This window comes from Eleutherodactylus coqui, chromosome 2 (genome assembly GCF_035609145.1).
Source record: "Eleutherodactylus coqui strain aEleCoq1 chromosome 2, aEleCoq1.hap1, whole genome shotgun sequence".
NCBI classification, from domain to species: domain Eukaryota; kingdom Metazoa; phylum Chordata; class Amphibia; order Anura; family Eleutherodactylidae; genus Eleutherodactylus; species Eleutherodactylus coqui.
In genome coordinates, this window is record NC_089838.1 from 219,610,785 (window position 1) to 219,624,556 (window position 13,772).

Consider the following 13,772-nt stretch of genomic DNA (forward strand, 5'->3'; position numbering starts at 1 on the left):
TTGACGTGGGTCGGAAGGAGTAAGGTTCCTCCTTAGGGAGAGCACCTAGTAAGTGTGAGGAGACTTGTAAGGCCAGCCAGCCAACAAGCTACTGTACTGATAAGGCATAAACACCCAGAAATAGTCAACCAGAACATGGTTATCTTTTCCTTCTTGAGAAGACCCTAGCTTTGGCTCATATTTCCAGTCATTGTTATAAAAGATCAAACATTAACTTGCAGGAATGCTGCCATCTAATAGTTGGCGCTGAAGAGGCATTGATCCATCTCCCTATTTGCATAAATTTCCCAGAGGATCATACATGGCCTTAGAAGTCTCCTCACATCTACTAGGTGCTCTCTGGAAGGAGAAACGTTACTCCTTATGACCCTATTAAACATATATAATACTAGTTCTGGAGAACTGGCTGTGTATCTATAATGCTACTTCTGACTTAACACCCAGACTTTCCTCTGTTCCAAGCTGGTCATTCTTTGTAGATGGTTTTGGAATGTTTGTCTAATGGACCCAAAAGTCTAATAGTATTATGGTTGGGTGAAACTTGTCTCTCTCTAAGTCAAAACCTTTCAGCTTTTTAATATTCAAGGTACTTCAGGCCCCTCCATTCATATCAACAGATAAACACTTCTGATCCTACATTTTAGTAAATCATGGCAACTGAAATTTTTACTTCTCTTTCGCAGAAGCTGAGCTAAAAGGTAAATAACTTCCAAAGCACAGCCATAGCTTGACAGCTCACTGAATAGCAACTAAGTGATAATCCTTTGTAACAAAGAATTAGCTGGATGTTAGTTTTCTAATGAATTATTTGAAGAACTAAGTCAATTGGTGCTGTTGTCTGACAGGGTATTAAATTCTTCCAAACATGTAGAATTTATGGGGGATGATTTAATGCATCACAAATGATACATAATGCTATCTAATACTATGCAGAGCATATGTTCTGTTTATTATAACCTGAATAAGCTGGAGTCACAATGTAGTAGGGCCCCTCCTGTGATTTTTTTCATTCATTATGTAGCTATCCGCTCAGTATATACAGTATAAATGAGCTAGTGTTACCTTGGTTAGTTATTCCTTCTATCTGAAGTCCTGGAGTCCTTCTCGGATAGTCATGTGATCTCAATTCTGACCAGCTCAGATTTACTTGGGGTTAAGTTGTCTAGTCCATTTCTTAGTTGCTGTTAAACTGTTGCAATGACGCAGTACAGAAACTTAGCGGTGGATAACGGCACTCCTATCACAGTTACCAGTAATGCTCACAAAGCTACTGTCACACAGTTATAATAGAGCTCATCCTCCTAAGGGCTCAGTCACACGGGCGTTTATTGCCGCGATTTGCGCATGCGCATGCGTCCGGCGATTTTTTAAAACCATTGATTTGCAATGGTATCGGACACATGAGCGCTTTTTATGCGCTCGTCCGATAAATTAGAGAACAGAAATCGCAGATCGCACCTATCTGCGATCTGCGATTCCTGTTCTCTTCTCTATATGCGCTCAATGGGGCTGGCGGCAGCAGCGCCGACCCCATTGAGAACATATAGAAGACAAATCATTCTTCTCTGCCACAGCTGGAACAGCTGTGATAGAGAAGAACGATGTTTGCCCATTGAATTCAATGGAGCCGGCAATACAGCCGCTCCATTGAAAGCAATGGGCTGCCGGCGTGCGCGGGGTTAATTGTCGGGAAGGGGTTAAATATATAACCCCATCCCTGCAATGTATCCTGAAAAGTGAAAAAATAAAAAAAAAGGATGTACTCACCTGCTCCCGGCAGCCTGAGATCCCCGCGGCCGGCCTGCAGTGGGTGTGAAGGGGGTGTGACTCAGGCTTGCCCCTGATTGGCTCAGCCTGAGCCAATCAGAGGCTGATCTCAGTCACACCCATTCATGAATTCATGAATGGGTGTGACTGAGACTTGCCTCTGATTGGCTCAGCGCTGAGCCAATCAGGGGCAAGCCTGAGTCACACCCCCTTCACACCCACTGCAGGCTGGCCGCCGGGATCTCCAGCTGCCGGGAGCAGGTAAGTACATCCTTTTTTTTTATTTTTTCACTTTTCAGGATACATTACAGGGATGGGGTTATATATTTAACCCCTTCCCGACAATTCATCCCACACTCGCCCGCAGCGCTTGCATTCAATGGAGGCGGCTGTATTGCCGGCTCCATTGAATGCAATGCGCTGGACAGCTCCGGCCCATTTCTAATGAAACGCGGCTAGGAGCAGATTTTCGGGCGATTTTTCGGCGCCGGTCACGCGATTTGCGCATGCGCATCCGTCATGCGATGCGCAAATCGCGTGAAAAAACGCCCGTGTGACTAAGGCCTAACGGTATACTTATGGTTTGTAGCTTATTTAGGTGAATTAAACTGTCCCCCCAACTGGCAAAAATGGTATCGGCTCCAGCTAATACTAGGTGATGCATCATGAGATTGATTTAAAACTGAAAGTAAAAAAATCTCACCATCAAAGATGGTACCTGATAGGCATTGGACAGGAGGCTGTACTGAAAGGAAGTGGCTGTAATACACAGAACAGACCTCCATAGTATGATAGGCAATCAGGTGAGGGGGCAGGGATGGAAAAAATGTTTTTTTGCTAGAGTGGCCCTTTGAAAGGAACCTGTCATCCTTTTGAGCCTCATAAATTACATTATGGGACTCAAAGGTGAGAGAGTATGAAGTCCGAAGGGCTGTGTTCCATACTTACTGGGTGCCCTGTTCCAGCACTGTAGCCACACAAAGTTGGCAGCTTCACTCTTTCTGCACAGACAACTCATTTCTTCACATTTGAGTCCCATAACTTAGTTTATGGGGCTCAAAGGTGATGACACGATCCCTTTAAATACTCAATACAAAAGAATCCTCTTATACTGAACTGTAGATGTTCATTATATCTAATAGCGATAAGTGAATTTGTGAAAAGTTCAGTTTGGGCAGCTCAATGAATTTTTGCAAAAAGTTCAGTCTGAATTGGTTCGAACCAAAGCTAAAGTTGATCCAAACCCCTAAAACAGGTTTATAATACTAAGATCTATAAAAGTCCTGTATAACACCTCAAGAGTGTTATACAGGATTTTTATGCCTCTTAGGCCTTAGTCACACGGGCGTTTTTTCACGCGATTTGCGGATGCGCATCCATCATATTATAGCTAGAAGTGCTGTGGTTCTAATTGTGAATGGTAGAAGGAATGAAGCGCTGGCCAAAATTAATATTCTCCTTGCATCCATAGCTGTAGAAGCCACAGACAAAAATATTTTGGTGAAGCTAGTTCACGGTATTAGATTCTGCTCTCACCTGAAGAAATGCCCTTGAGAAATCACACTGAATAAACAAGTCCTCCTTATCTTTCACGTATGTGTTTGTCAGCAAAGTGAACAATAAAAAGGTCTAGTCAAGCACTATTGATATCAACCTTGGGATGGCCAAAACTGTCTTTTTATAAGTGAAACACTGAAGCTATAGCAATCTTCATGACTTAGACCCTATCCTTGTATGGAAGCTAAACTTATCCTACAGTATACAATAAACCGACAACTGCAAATAAACTTTGCACTTTACAAAGTTTCCTAAACTTAAAGGGGTTGTCCCGCGCCAAAAGATAAAATTTTTTTTTGCCCAGTCCCCCAGTACCTGTAATGGAAAACCGCTGCCATGTGTTATTAAAAAAAAAAAAATTCCCTTACCTGAATCCCCGTTAAGCAACTATAAAAAATCTTATGTCCAAGATGGCTGCCGCTGGTCTTCTCCCACAGTGCACCGCGGGTCTTCTCCCATGGTGCACCGTGGATGTTCTTCTGCTGTCTGCGCTCCACTGCCAATTCCAGCCACCTCATTGGCTGATCGGCACCATGTGACGGGGTGGAGCTATGCTATGACGCTGAGAAGGGGGAGGAGCCAGGACGCAGCTCGTGAGCCTGGACCATCCAGGAGAAGAATCCTCTGTGCGCAAGCGCGACTGTTCCTGCGACCAGAGAAGAAGTTTGGTCGTCGCCATGGAGACGGGGACGCCAACACCGGGAGGGGGTAAGTATATAACTTCTGTATGGCCAATATTTAATGCACGATGTATATTACAAAGTGCATTAATATGGCCATACAGAAGTGCATAACTGCACTTGCTGTTGCGGGACAACCCCTTTAAAAGGGTTGGCCCACGAAAAATATTGTTTCTAATTAAATCCAGACCATAATTATAAAGACTTTTGTATTTATACTTATTAAAATAAATGTTTCTATCGACATATCGAAATATTCGAGATAATCCAGGAATTACCTTAGAAGTCCACCTCAAGTAATGTTAAGGTGGTCCCACCTGCTCAGTGTTGCATCTCTCTGTGCTCCACTGTTTATGTGGAGGGATCCCTGGTGTAGTGAGCGGCTGCTTCTGAAGTTGCTGCGTTTTCTCGGATGTCAGAAGAGATGTTGGGCATGTGATAAGAGGGTTAGACAGCATTACTGAGTAGAAGCAAGACTGAGCATGTGGGATCACCTTGGAACACTTACTGAGGTGGACACAATAGAAACAGGTGGCACCATTTAACATTAGTCCTGGAATATCTGGGGACGAGCCAGCAGGTACTCGAAAAAGGCGATGCTCTCTCGATCAAATCGCCTTAATGAGTATGCTCGCTCATCTCTACTAGGGATGATTTTTCAGGGAAGGGCTTATATTTAAAGCCCTTCCCCGAAAATCACTGCTGGGGTGCCGGCGGCCTATTGCTTTCAATGGGGCAATGCCATCCCCATTGAAATCAGTGGGAGAGCTTTGCGATCCAGAACGGATTAATGGCTTTTCCATTCATTTCAATGGGGAAAATTGATTTGACTTACAAGTGCTTTGGGTTAAGAGCTCCGTCACAGAACGAATTAAACTCATAACCCAAGACACCATTGTACTATAATAAGTGTAAATATAAAAAAATATTTAGAATTATTGACTGGATTTAAATAGAAACAACTTTTTTCGTGGGACAATCCTTTTGAAGATTTGAAGAATGAATGGACTTTTTTCTATTAATCCTTACAGAGTAGATAGTAGTTCCATCTGTTGCTACGAAAAAGTATTTTAAACCATATTCAGATTTAGCTTCGCCTTTATGGCTTTTTTTCAGTGTAACCTTTTTATTATACAAACGTCTAACAGATGTGTTTTAGATCAATTTACTGTACATTAAACAGAACAGCAGAAAGGCAAATTAGGTAAATGTTGAAGTACTACAGAATTTCTAGATCTATATACAGTATATGTATTTGTCAACATGGGATGTGGAAGGAAATCTGCTGTGAAATTTTGCCACAATTTTGATGTGTATTCACTGTGGATTTCACATAATGCATTGCATTGACGCTGCGGATTTGAAATCTGCACCATAGGTCACTTTACGCTGCTGATTTTTTGTCGCCACATATTGGTGAGGTTTAGTAAAATCTAATCCAGTGTATTGCTACTGTACATGCAGCACATTTTCAGTTGTGAACATACGGCGGCAGTGTTATACATGCAAGTAGTGTATAGAACGATTCCAATGAATACTACTAACAAAGTATAGAAATTCTAATAAACTATTATAAAATTCAAATGTATAGATGACCATGACATTATAGAAGATGAATTATCTGGGGCACTGAACCATGTGTGCTTTCAAAGTGATTTAGCGTTTCTTATTCTATTGACGCCAATTTTTATACATGAAGTCTATTGTGATAACACCAGTGGCATTTTCTGCATGTCATTTGGTATAAAATTGATCGGGTAACGAATGCAGGTTTTTACAATGGCATTCAACAAATTGCCATGGGTGTGCATATAGTCTAAAAAACAGCTTAGCACAGTACTGTATACATGAAGACACTTGTTCAAGCAACAGAAAAAAGGAAATTACTAAGACATTTGCCTCATCCAGCCACAACTCATGTGTTTCTACAAAGTACGGTACTGTGAGTTATATTATTATGTGAGGAGTGGCTGAACATTTGTAGTATAAGATCTACTTTTTATGCACCCAGAGGGTACTTTTACATGGGATGACTGTTGGATGCTTAATTGCCTTACAATTGTCCCAATAGTTATCACTCCTGAGGAGAGATAATCAATCGCTTACTGAATGGAGCGATCACAAGGTCGACTGCTGATTCATGTAAAAATACCCAAAATTGAGTAACCTACTAGGAGCCTGGAGCAGTTACCGTATTTTCTGGCATATAAGACGACCCCCTAACTGTCGACTTATATGCCAGGAAATACGTTGTAGAAGAAAAAAAATCAATACTCACCTCCCGTGGCGCTGCTGCACGCTGTCGCTCCCTTCTCCATGCAGACAGAGCATTGATTTCTGGAGGTGGGGCTTGAATGCCCCGCCTCCATAAAGCTAATGCTCTGATTGGGTAACTCAGCGTGGCGTCAGCCAATGAAAGCAGGTGCTGGATTACCCAAACACAGCCATTCATTAACATCATTGGCTGATGCTGCACTGAATTAGCCAATCAGAGCATTAGCTTTCTGGAGGCGGGGCATTCAAGCCCCGCATCCAGAAAGCAATGCTCTGTCGACGTGGAGGAGGGAGCGACAGCCTGCAGCAGCACCGCGGGGGGTGATTATTGATTTTGTTTTCTACAGCGTATTCCTGGCATATAAGATGACCCCCAACTTGGAAAAAGATTTTCCTGGGTTCAAAAGTCGTCTTATACGCCGGAAAATACAGTACATTTTGTACACGTTGTCCAATTCACACTCATGTTTACATCGTGTTTCTTCCATAATATGATAAAATATATTTCTCTCTTGCTGCTAGTCTATTGCATTTCCTTATATATTTATTTTAATTATATTCATATACATCTGACTGAGTGACTTTGGATTTCTTATTGCGTTTTCGATGCGGTTTACAATTTATGATAGGGCTCACATGCCCGTAAGCGTAAAATGCTGCCGGGGTCCCACAGTGTTTTAGAGCAGCAGAGCCAGCCCTGACCCTGCGTACTGCAGCGTATGGTGGCGAAATTTACTGCGCATGACTGCGTACTCACATACGCTGTCATGTGCAGTACACCTGTTCTTGTTTGTTTATTTCACATATATTTTTATAATTGCGTATTATCTTGTGTATATACATGGCAAAATAGGACATACTGTGTTCTTTTTGTTGCTCATGTATTATGCAATTCCCGACATGCTAAGGTGAGCAGAACTATGTAAGGCAATGTAATTGATTGCCTGCGAGTTACCACACATCACACGGACATACAAAACCCGCGTAATGTGCGGTAAACATATGTCCGTGTGAGCCCAAACTATGTCTGATCTCAAGGGTTTATTTTTTCCACCCCTAGCTAATCAAAACAGGTTAATTAAGGTGGCTGCAGTGTTTTCAGGTGATTCAAGTTGGAATAGTCAGAATTACTTCCTTTCCCGTATCATGTGGGATTTGGAAAAGGCTATGTCACAATAACTTATGTTGTCGTGGGATTTCACCACATTACACCAATATATTGCTAAACAAATGATCCCTGGGGGTAACGTTTAAGGAAATATCCCACCTCTATGTAGGGGGAACAGTTTATCATTAAGTAGAACAATATTTTGTCTCAGACGTCTTTGAAACTAATGGAATTAATTGTGCAATTAGAACAACAAAAGCGGAGATCATTGTATGAAATGATCACAAGTTACAATCCTCTCTGATTTTTCTACTCATCTTCATTTTTTATGAATTAATACCAGGCTAAAAGAAAATATGGCTAAATTGGAGGACTCTATTATTCAAATTAAACTATCCAAGGTCAACCGAGATCCTAAAGACCATACAATAATAAAATAAGCAGTACTTACCTTTTTTCTTCCTGTGGGAAACAGCGGAGCAACTCAAGTGAAGACCCCCACTATTAGCATAGACTAGAAGTCAAATAACCGCTGCAGCCAGTCAAAGGCCGTGGCATCACATTTCTGAACTCCTAGCACCATAGTGCCCAGGATGTGAGCACTCATGCAAGGAGAATGGGCAGTGGTGCCGTAGCCTCAAATTGGCTACAGTGGTCACCTGACATCCAGTCTGTGCTGACAACGGGATCATCACTATAGCTACTCTGCTATTTTCTGGGGGAAGAAGAGAGGTAAGTACTGCTTCTTTTGTTACTTTGTATCATGCCTGTCTTTTTACATTCTTTTTTATACTTAAGCAATCCTTTTAACATGAATGTGTCATCAGAAAACAACTTGTTTTTTAATCAAGTTTTTTATGCTTTGTAATTTTTTTTTTCTTTTTACCTTTTCAGTGTCACTATATATATTTGAAAATAATTCTTTATATCATTCAGTTTTCTGTGTGCCCAAGGAGCCTAATAAGAGTCTGACATTTGCTGTTCTGTGCAGCAGCCGCAGGGACCATGGAGGAGAGTGCTGTGGGCATGCAGAGGTCATTGTGCAGGGAATAGGAGTTGTGAGCTGTGACCATCATCTATTGTGAATGGTGAATCCAGCATTATCTATATAAAGGGGTTACATTTCATTGTAATCCTGCCTGCGAAAAAATGTAAAAACAGGTTTAATTTTAAAAAAAAACTGATTTAAAATCTAGAGCATTTTCTGATGACACATTTCCTTTAAGATAAAGATCCACAGGTCCTTCCTTTAACCCTTTGCAATCCAATTTTGGATTCAGGGTTTCCTAGGGGGCTTTCTCTTTCTGCTATTTTACAATGCTGCCACCTGCTGGATAGAGCCAGTACTGCAGTGTGTGACATGCCGGAGAGGCCCCCGATAACAGAGTGGCCAGTAATCTACAGTAAGAATACCCTGCCGGACGTCTTCCGACATCAGAAGCTGTACAGCCTTCAATCAGAATGTCTTTAGACGTCAGACAGTGGATTGGAGAGGGTTAATCACCATCTGCAGTACATATCACTTATTACCTCTTTATTTACCTGGGGTTTTCAACAGCAACAAAAAAAGTAGATTTATCCGGTAAATTGAACATAGTATACACATATCATACACATGTTGCCTATTGTGTTACCAGTAAAAAGAACAACTTTTCAATTCAAAACTTATTTCATAATCCACCCCATATATTTTTCAATTTATATGTCCCAATTGTTACGTAAGATATATGGTCTGTCACTTTTAAGATAAGATTAGCTACCATTACACATCCATAAATAATACAAATACGATACAGCTGTGGAACAGCAGTCCACACGGTATCTTTCATCCTATAAACAGCTACAAGAGTTATAGGCATTGAGTCCATGTTGATGTCAGTGACATGATTAACATGCTGCAACTCTGCTACATAAGACAAAGTAGATCTTAAAACTGGCAACTACATGGAAATCTACTTTAAATTATTGGCTTACATTTTATACTGTTTGCAGTTGTTCTCTTTTGAACTGGTTATCTATTATATTAGTTGCAATAGTATTTTATTGTAGTGCAGTAAATTAAAACTACTGTATAACAGACACTATAACTTTTTTTTCTGCTAATACCTCCATAGCAGTCACTCAGCATGAACACTGGTTGCATATCAATGAAACATGCCGTGACCCGCACCGATCGCAAAAATAAAGTGATATCAAGGCTAGAAGAGCATAATGTCACTTTGACTCCTGTCATGTATAGTCAGCTTTATTCAAAGACATATAAAGTTTCCAATGCTTTAACCGTTTGAGGACCAAGGGACACATTTGTAACCTAGTTCTAAAAAGTTTCAAATTCTATTGAATCAATTACAGTCCTGAAAGGGTTAAACATCCCCTCCCCTACCCTAAAAAAGGAAATGAATAAAAAGAACCCATGCATGTGATATAAAGTAAAGAGAACTGTATCAAGAATACTGAAAACTAGGCTAGCTGTTTAAAGAAAGGTTCACTTACCCTTTCAGCTGATGAAATACAATGACTCTAGACCTGAACATGAACAGTTATTCCCTAGTAAAGTAAAATGCTCTATATATTCAGCACTGGAAGAGACTCTTCATCCAGTGGAAAAGAACCATTAACTTGGAAATCATTTCTTTTAATAGCCAGTCCAACAAGACGTCAACTTTCAGGTTCTTTCTTTATACACTGATACAGGTATCAACAGTGCCCATCTTAAAGCAACCTTCCAGGCCTGGAGAAAGATGGCCATCTTTGTTTGTCAGGGCCCGGAGAGTCACTTTAAGGCTTGTGCACTCTGGCCAATTATCATCACTCTTCATTGATTTTCAAAATAATCATTATCACCGCCACATCATTAAATGTCACTTGTATTAACATTTACACAAAGGCAATGCTACTTAGTGCAATGATGAAGCCCCTCATGCACTTGCTTCCTGTTGGCTACGAGGATCATGCTGATGGAAATGTCCCTCAGAGCCTTGGCCACCATTTTTCAAACCATTGATCCATGGTTAGTAGTTTGAAAAATCATGTTATGTATTGAGGCCTTTACTCACACCACACACAGGATATGTCCAGCATGCACAGCCTCTAAAAGTTGGCAAAACTATGATTTGATGAAAACTTTTTATCGGCAATGTTTTCCAATGAAGCACTTTTTCATATTTGTTTGTTAAAGATATTTAATTTTTATGGGGACTACAAAAATCATCATTAATTTTTTTGAAATTTATGATTTGTGTTTTCTGCATTTCCTAATGTTTGGTCCGCCACTTCCTTGCACAGCAGGAAGTCACAACATGAGTCCAAGTACTAATCAGCAGCTGAATTATATCCAGCTAATCATCTGCATGTAAACAACTTCTTGTCTCTGAAGCTCAGAAAATCTCCCAGTATCAAGTGCAGCTTTCCATTCCAAAGGCGCCCAGGCACATTCAGTCATGTTGGCTGCACAGCTATGCTCAACTTAAGCAAGCATGCAGGCGTTTTCAATGGGGAGTAGAGAGAGAGCCACTGACAGACACTTCTGGCGGCAGCTTATCACTTGTGAGAACAATAGGAGCAATCATAGAAAATTCAACATGATTGATAAAGTCAGGAGTAACTGCACACCGGGGGTGTAACTATAGAGGATGCAGGGCATGCGGTTGCACCCAGGCCCAGGAGCCTTAGGGGGCCAATACGGCCTCTTTTCTCCATATAGGGAGCCCAGTCCTATGAATAAAGCATTATAGTTGGGGGCCCTGTTACAGATTTTGCATTGGTGCCCAGAAGCTTTAAGTTACACCTCTACCCCACACTTATACTGTAAGAAAGTCAGCCAATCCTACTGACAGACTACATTTCTTTTATGTGTATGGGAGCCTTAAGAAAATCCTCTAATAGTCAATAAACAATTGTGTAATGAAGAAGAAGTTCTGGAACTGATGGACAGAAGACCAGGCTTCCAAACATCCATAAGAAAAACTAAGAATTTCTGACTTAGAAAACTCATTTTCAAATTCCATTCTCTTTGTCTAGAGTATCCTACCCACCTGTTTATTACACATACATCAGTTGATTTCAATATGAACCATGTCTTGCTTAATTTGCCCTCTAGAACTACTAGGGAATTGAAGACATATGGCCGTTTACACTGAACAATTATTGTTCAGATTCTCGCTGGATCATGGGAATCTGAACAATAATTGTTCAGTGTAAACACTGCCAGCAACTGAGCAAAAATCACAAATTTGTTCGCTTATCATTCGTCGCTTAATTGGTGCAGACATAAAAATCAAACGATTTTTATGTCTGCACCTGTGTGAGAGCACCTTCCTTAGGGTACGTCCACATGGCAGAATTCACCATGGAAATTTTTGTTTTAATTCTGCTTTTAAAAACTGCAGCAAAATCCACGTTTTTTTTGCCATGATTTTTGCTGTGGATCTGTGCATGAATTTAGCATGGTCTGACATTGAAAATGACGTTTTTGCATTAGGAGGTGACATGTTACCTCTTGGCACGGAAACAAGCGGAAACGCATCGGGATTCCACACTCAAATTTTGCCTTTTGACAGAGTTAACCCTTTGCAATCCAATTTAAGATTTAGGGTTACCTAGGGGGCTTTTTCTTTTTGCCATTATACAATGGCGCCATCTGCTACCTAGAGCCAGTACTGCAGTGTGGGAGATCCTGGAGAGGCCCCCGATAACAGAGCGCACAGTAATCTACAGTAAGAATACCCTGCCGGACATCTTCCGACATTGGAGCTGTACAGCCTCCACTAACAATGTCTTTAGACGTCAGACAGTGGATTGAGAGGGGTTAAATCTGTGTGCGGATCTCCATGACAGAAAGATGCAAGTTTTCCTAGCGGTTTTTAGAGGCAGAATTCATGCATAACATTCTGCTGTGGACATATTCTTACTGTCAGATTTGTAGCTGATCCCCCTTTGTTTCTAGTCTATGAAATGATTTTGCACTTTGTTTAAGCAGAAGTTACCAATCCTGTAAGCCCTTCATTCAGCTTGCAATAAATATATGTAAATTCATCTATTCTTCTATGTCAGCTAAAGTATTAGGCATACATATCAAGGATTACGTTTGGCTTACCTTAAGTGTTAATCGTACAGCACTGCACTCCTGCAAGGGATTGAGTTTCAGGGTTTCTCCAGGGTTGCTACAACCAGACGTCTGATGCTGCATTTCACAACAAACACAGACTCCGTCGCTGTTAATATTTATCTAGGAGAAAAAATAACAATCCTTATGTAGATTTAGATGCCAGAAGTGAAATTGCTGTTAAGCTATCATGAAACAGCCCCAATGAATGAAGATAAACATACCATGTGTATGTATCGCTTTTCGAAGATGGTAAAAGCATCTTAAAATTCTTGCTGTCAAAGATTTCAGAAACATTGACACGTTACTTGAACATAATAAAGAAATTGTGCTTTTTAGGCTCTCTTGTTGCTAGTGTAATGGATTTGACTCATAAAGGAACTATGACAACAGAGACTAGCTAAAGTCTAATGGGCCCGGGTACAAAAGTTGAGCTTGAGCTCCCCTTAGCTACTCTGCATGGCCATCATCCATGGTCAATCCCAAAAAAACAACAAACATACCGGTAATATATCAATATCTTGTATTTCAATCAGATGGCATATCTTAAGACAACATTTGTTTAGAAACACTGGCTGGGCTCTAGTAACCTCTGTGTAATGCAGTCACCATATAATAGTCAGATACCAGTTGTACATCTACATAGTGCTAGAGATTACAGAACAGTTACTTCCAGTGCTCACAGGTGCTATCATCTCTGATTGGTGTCTTCCACTTTCTTTTTTCTTTTCCATCCTGCCCAGACTGCCATGAAGATTTCTTAATTCCATGACTCAACTGCCCACTCTCTTCATCCTGATGCTAGCCCCAATGCCCCTCTCAGTGCATCCCACAGTAAAGGTTCCCTCTCTTGCGCTCCACAAAGTAAGAGTGCCTGTACACATTAATAATTCCTCCATAGTAACCAACACAAGAAATAGTGCCTGCTTGGTGCCCGCACACTGTTGTAAAACCCTGTTATGCCCCAAATAGTAATAATTACCCTCTGTGTCCCCCCACCAAGTAAGAATGTCCACTTTATGCCCCAGAAAAGTCATAATATCCATCTATGCTCACAAAGCAATAGTGGTCTTTTTGTACTCCTTAAAAGTGATGTCTGAGGTTTTTTTTTAATTCCTGCAAATAAATATTCCTAAAAATAATAATCATATACTAACCTCTCCCAGCTTCCCACAGCTCCATTCTCAGTGCTGGGCCTATGTTGATAGGCTGCAGCAGCCTGGTTATGAGATGTATTAGGCTGCTGCAACCAATCACGGATGTCAGTGCATAAATGCTGAGG

General features: G+C 40.9%; 1 protein-coding gene across 1 annotated transcript in view; it reads right to left on the reverse strand.

Annotated features, from left to right (window-relative positions):
* The window catches only part of ENTREP2 (endosomal transmembrane epsin interactor 2), a 786,181-nt gene that overhangs the window by 263,049 nt on the left and 509,360 nt on the right, over positions 1-13,772 (reverse strand). Inside the window, exon 4 of the mRNA XM_066589957.1 lies at positions 12,482-12,613. Coding sequence (XP_066446054.1) covers positions 12,482-12,613 — 132 coding nt within the window. The remainder of the gene's footprint in view (positions 1-12,481; positions 12,614-13,772) is intronic.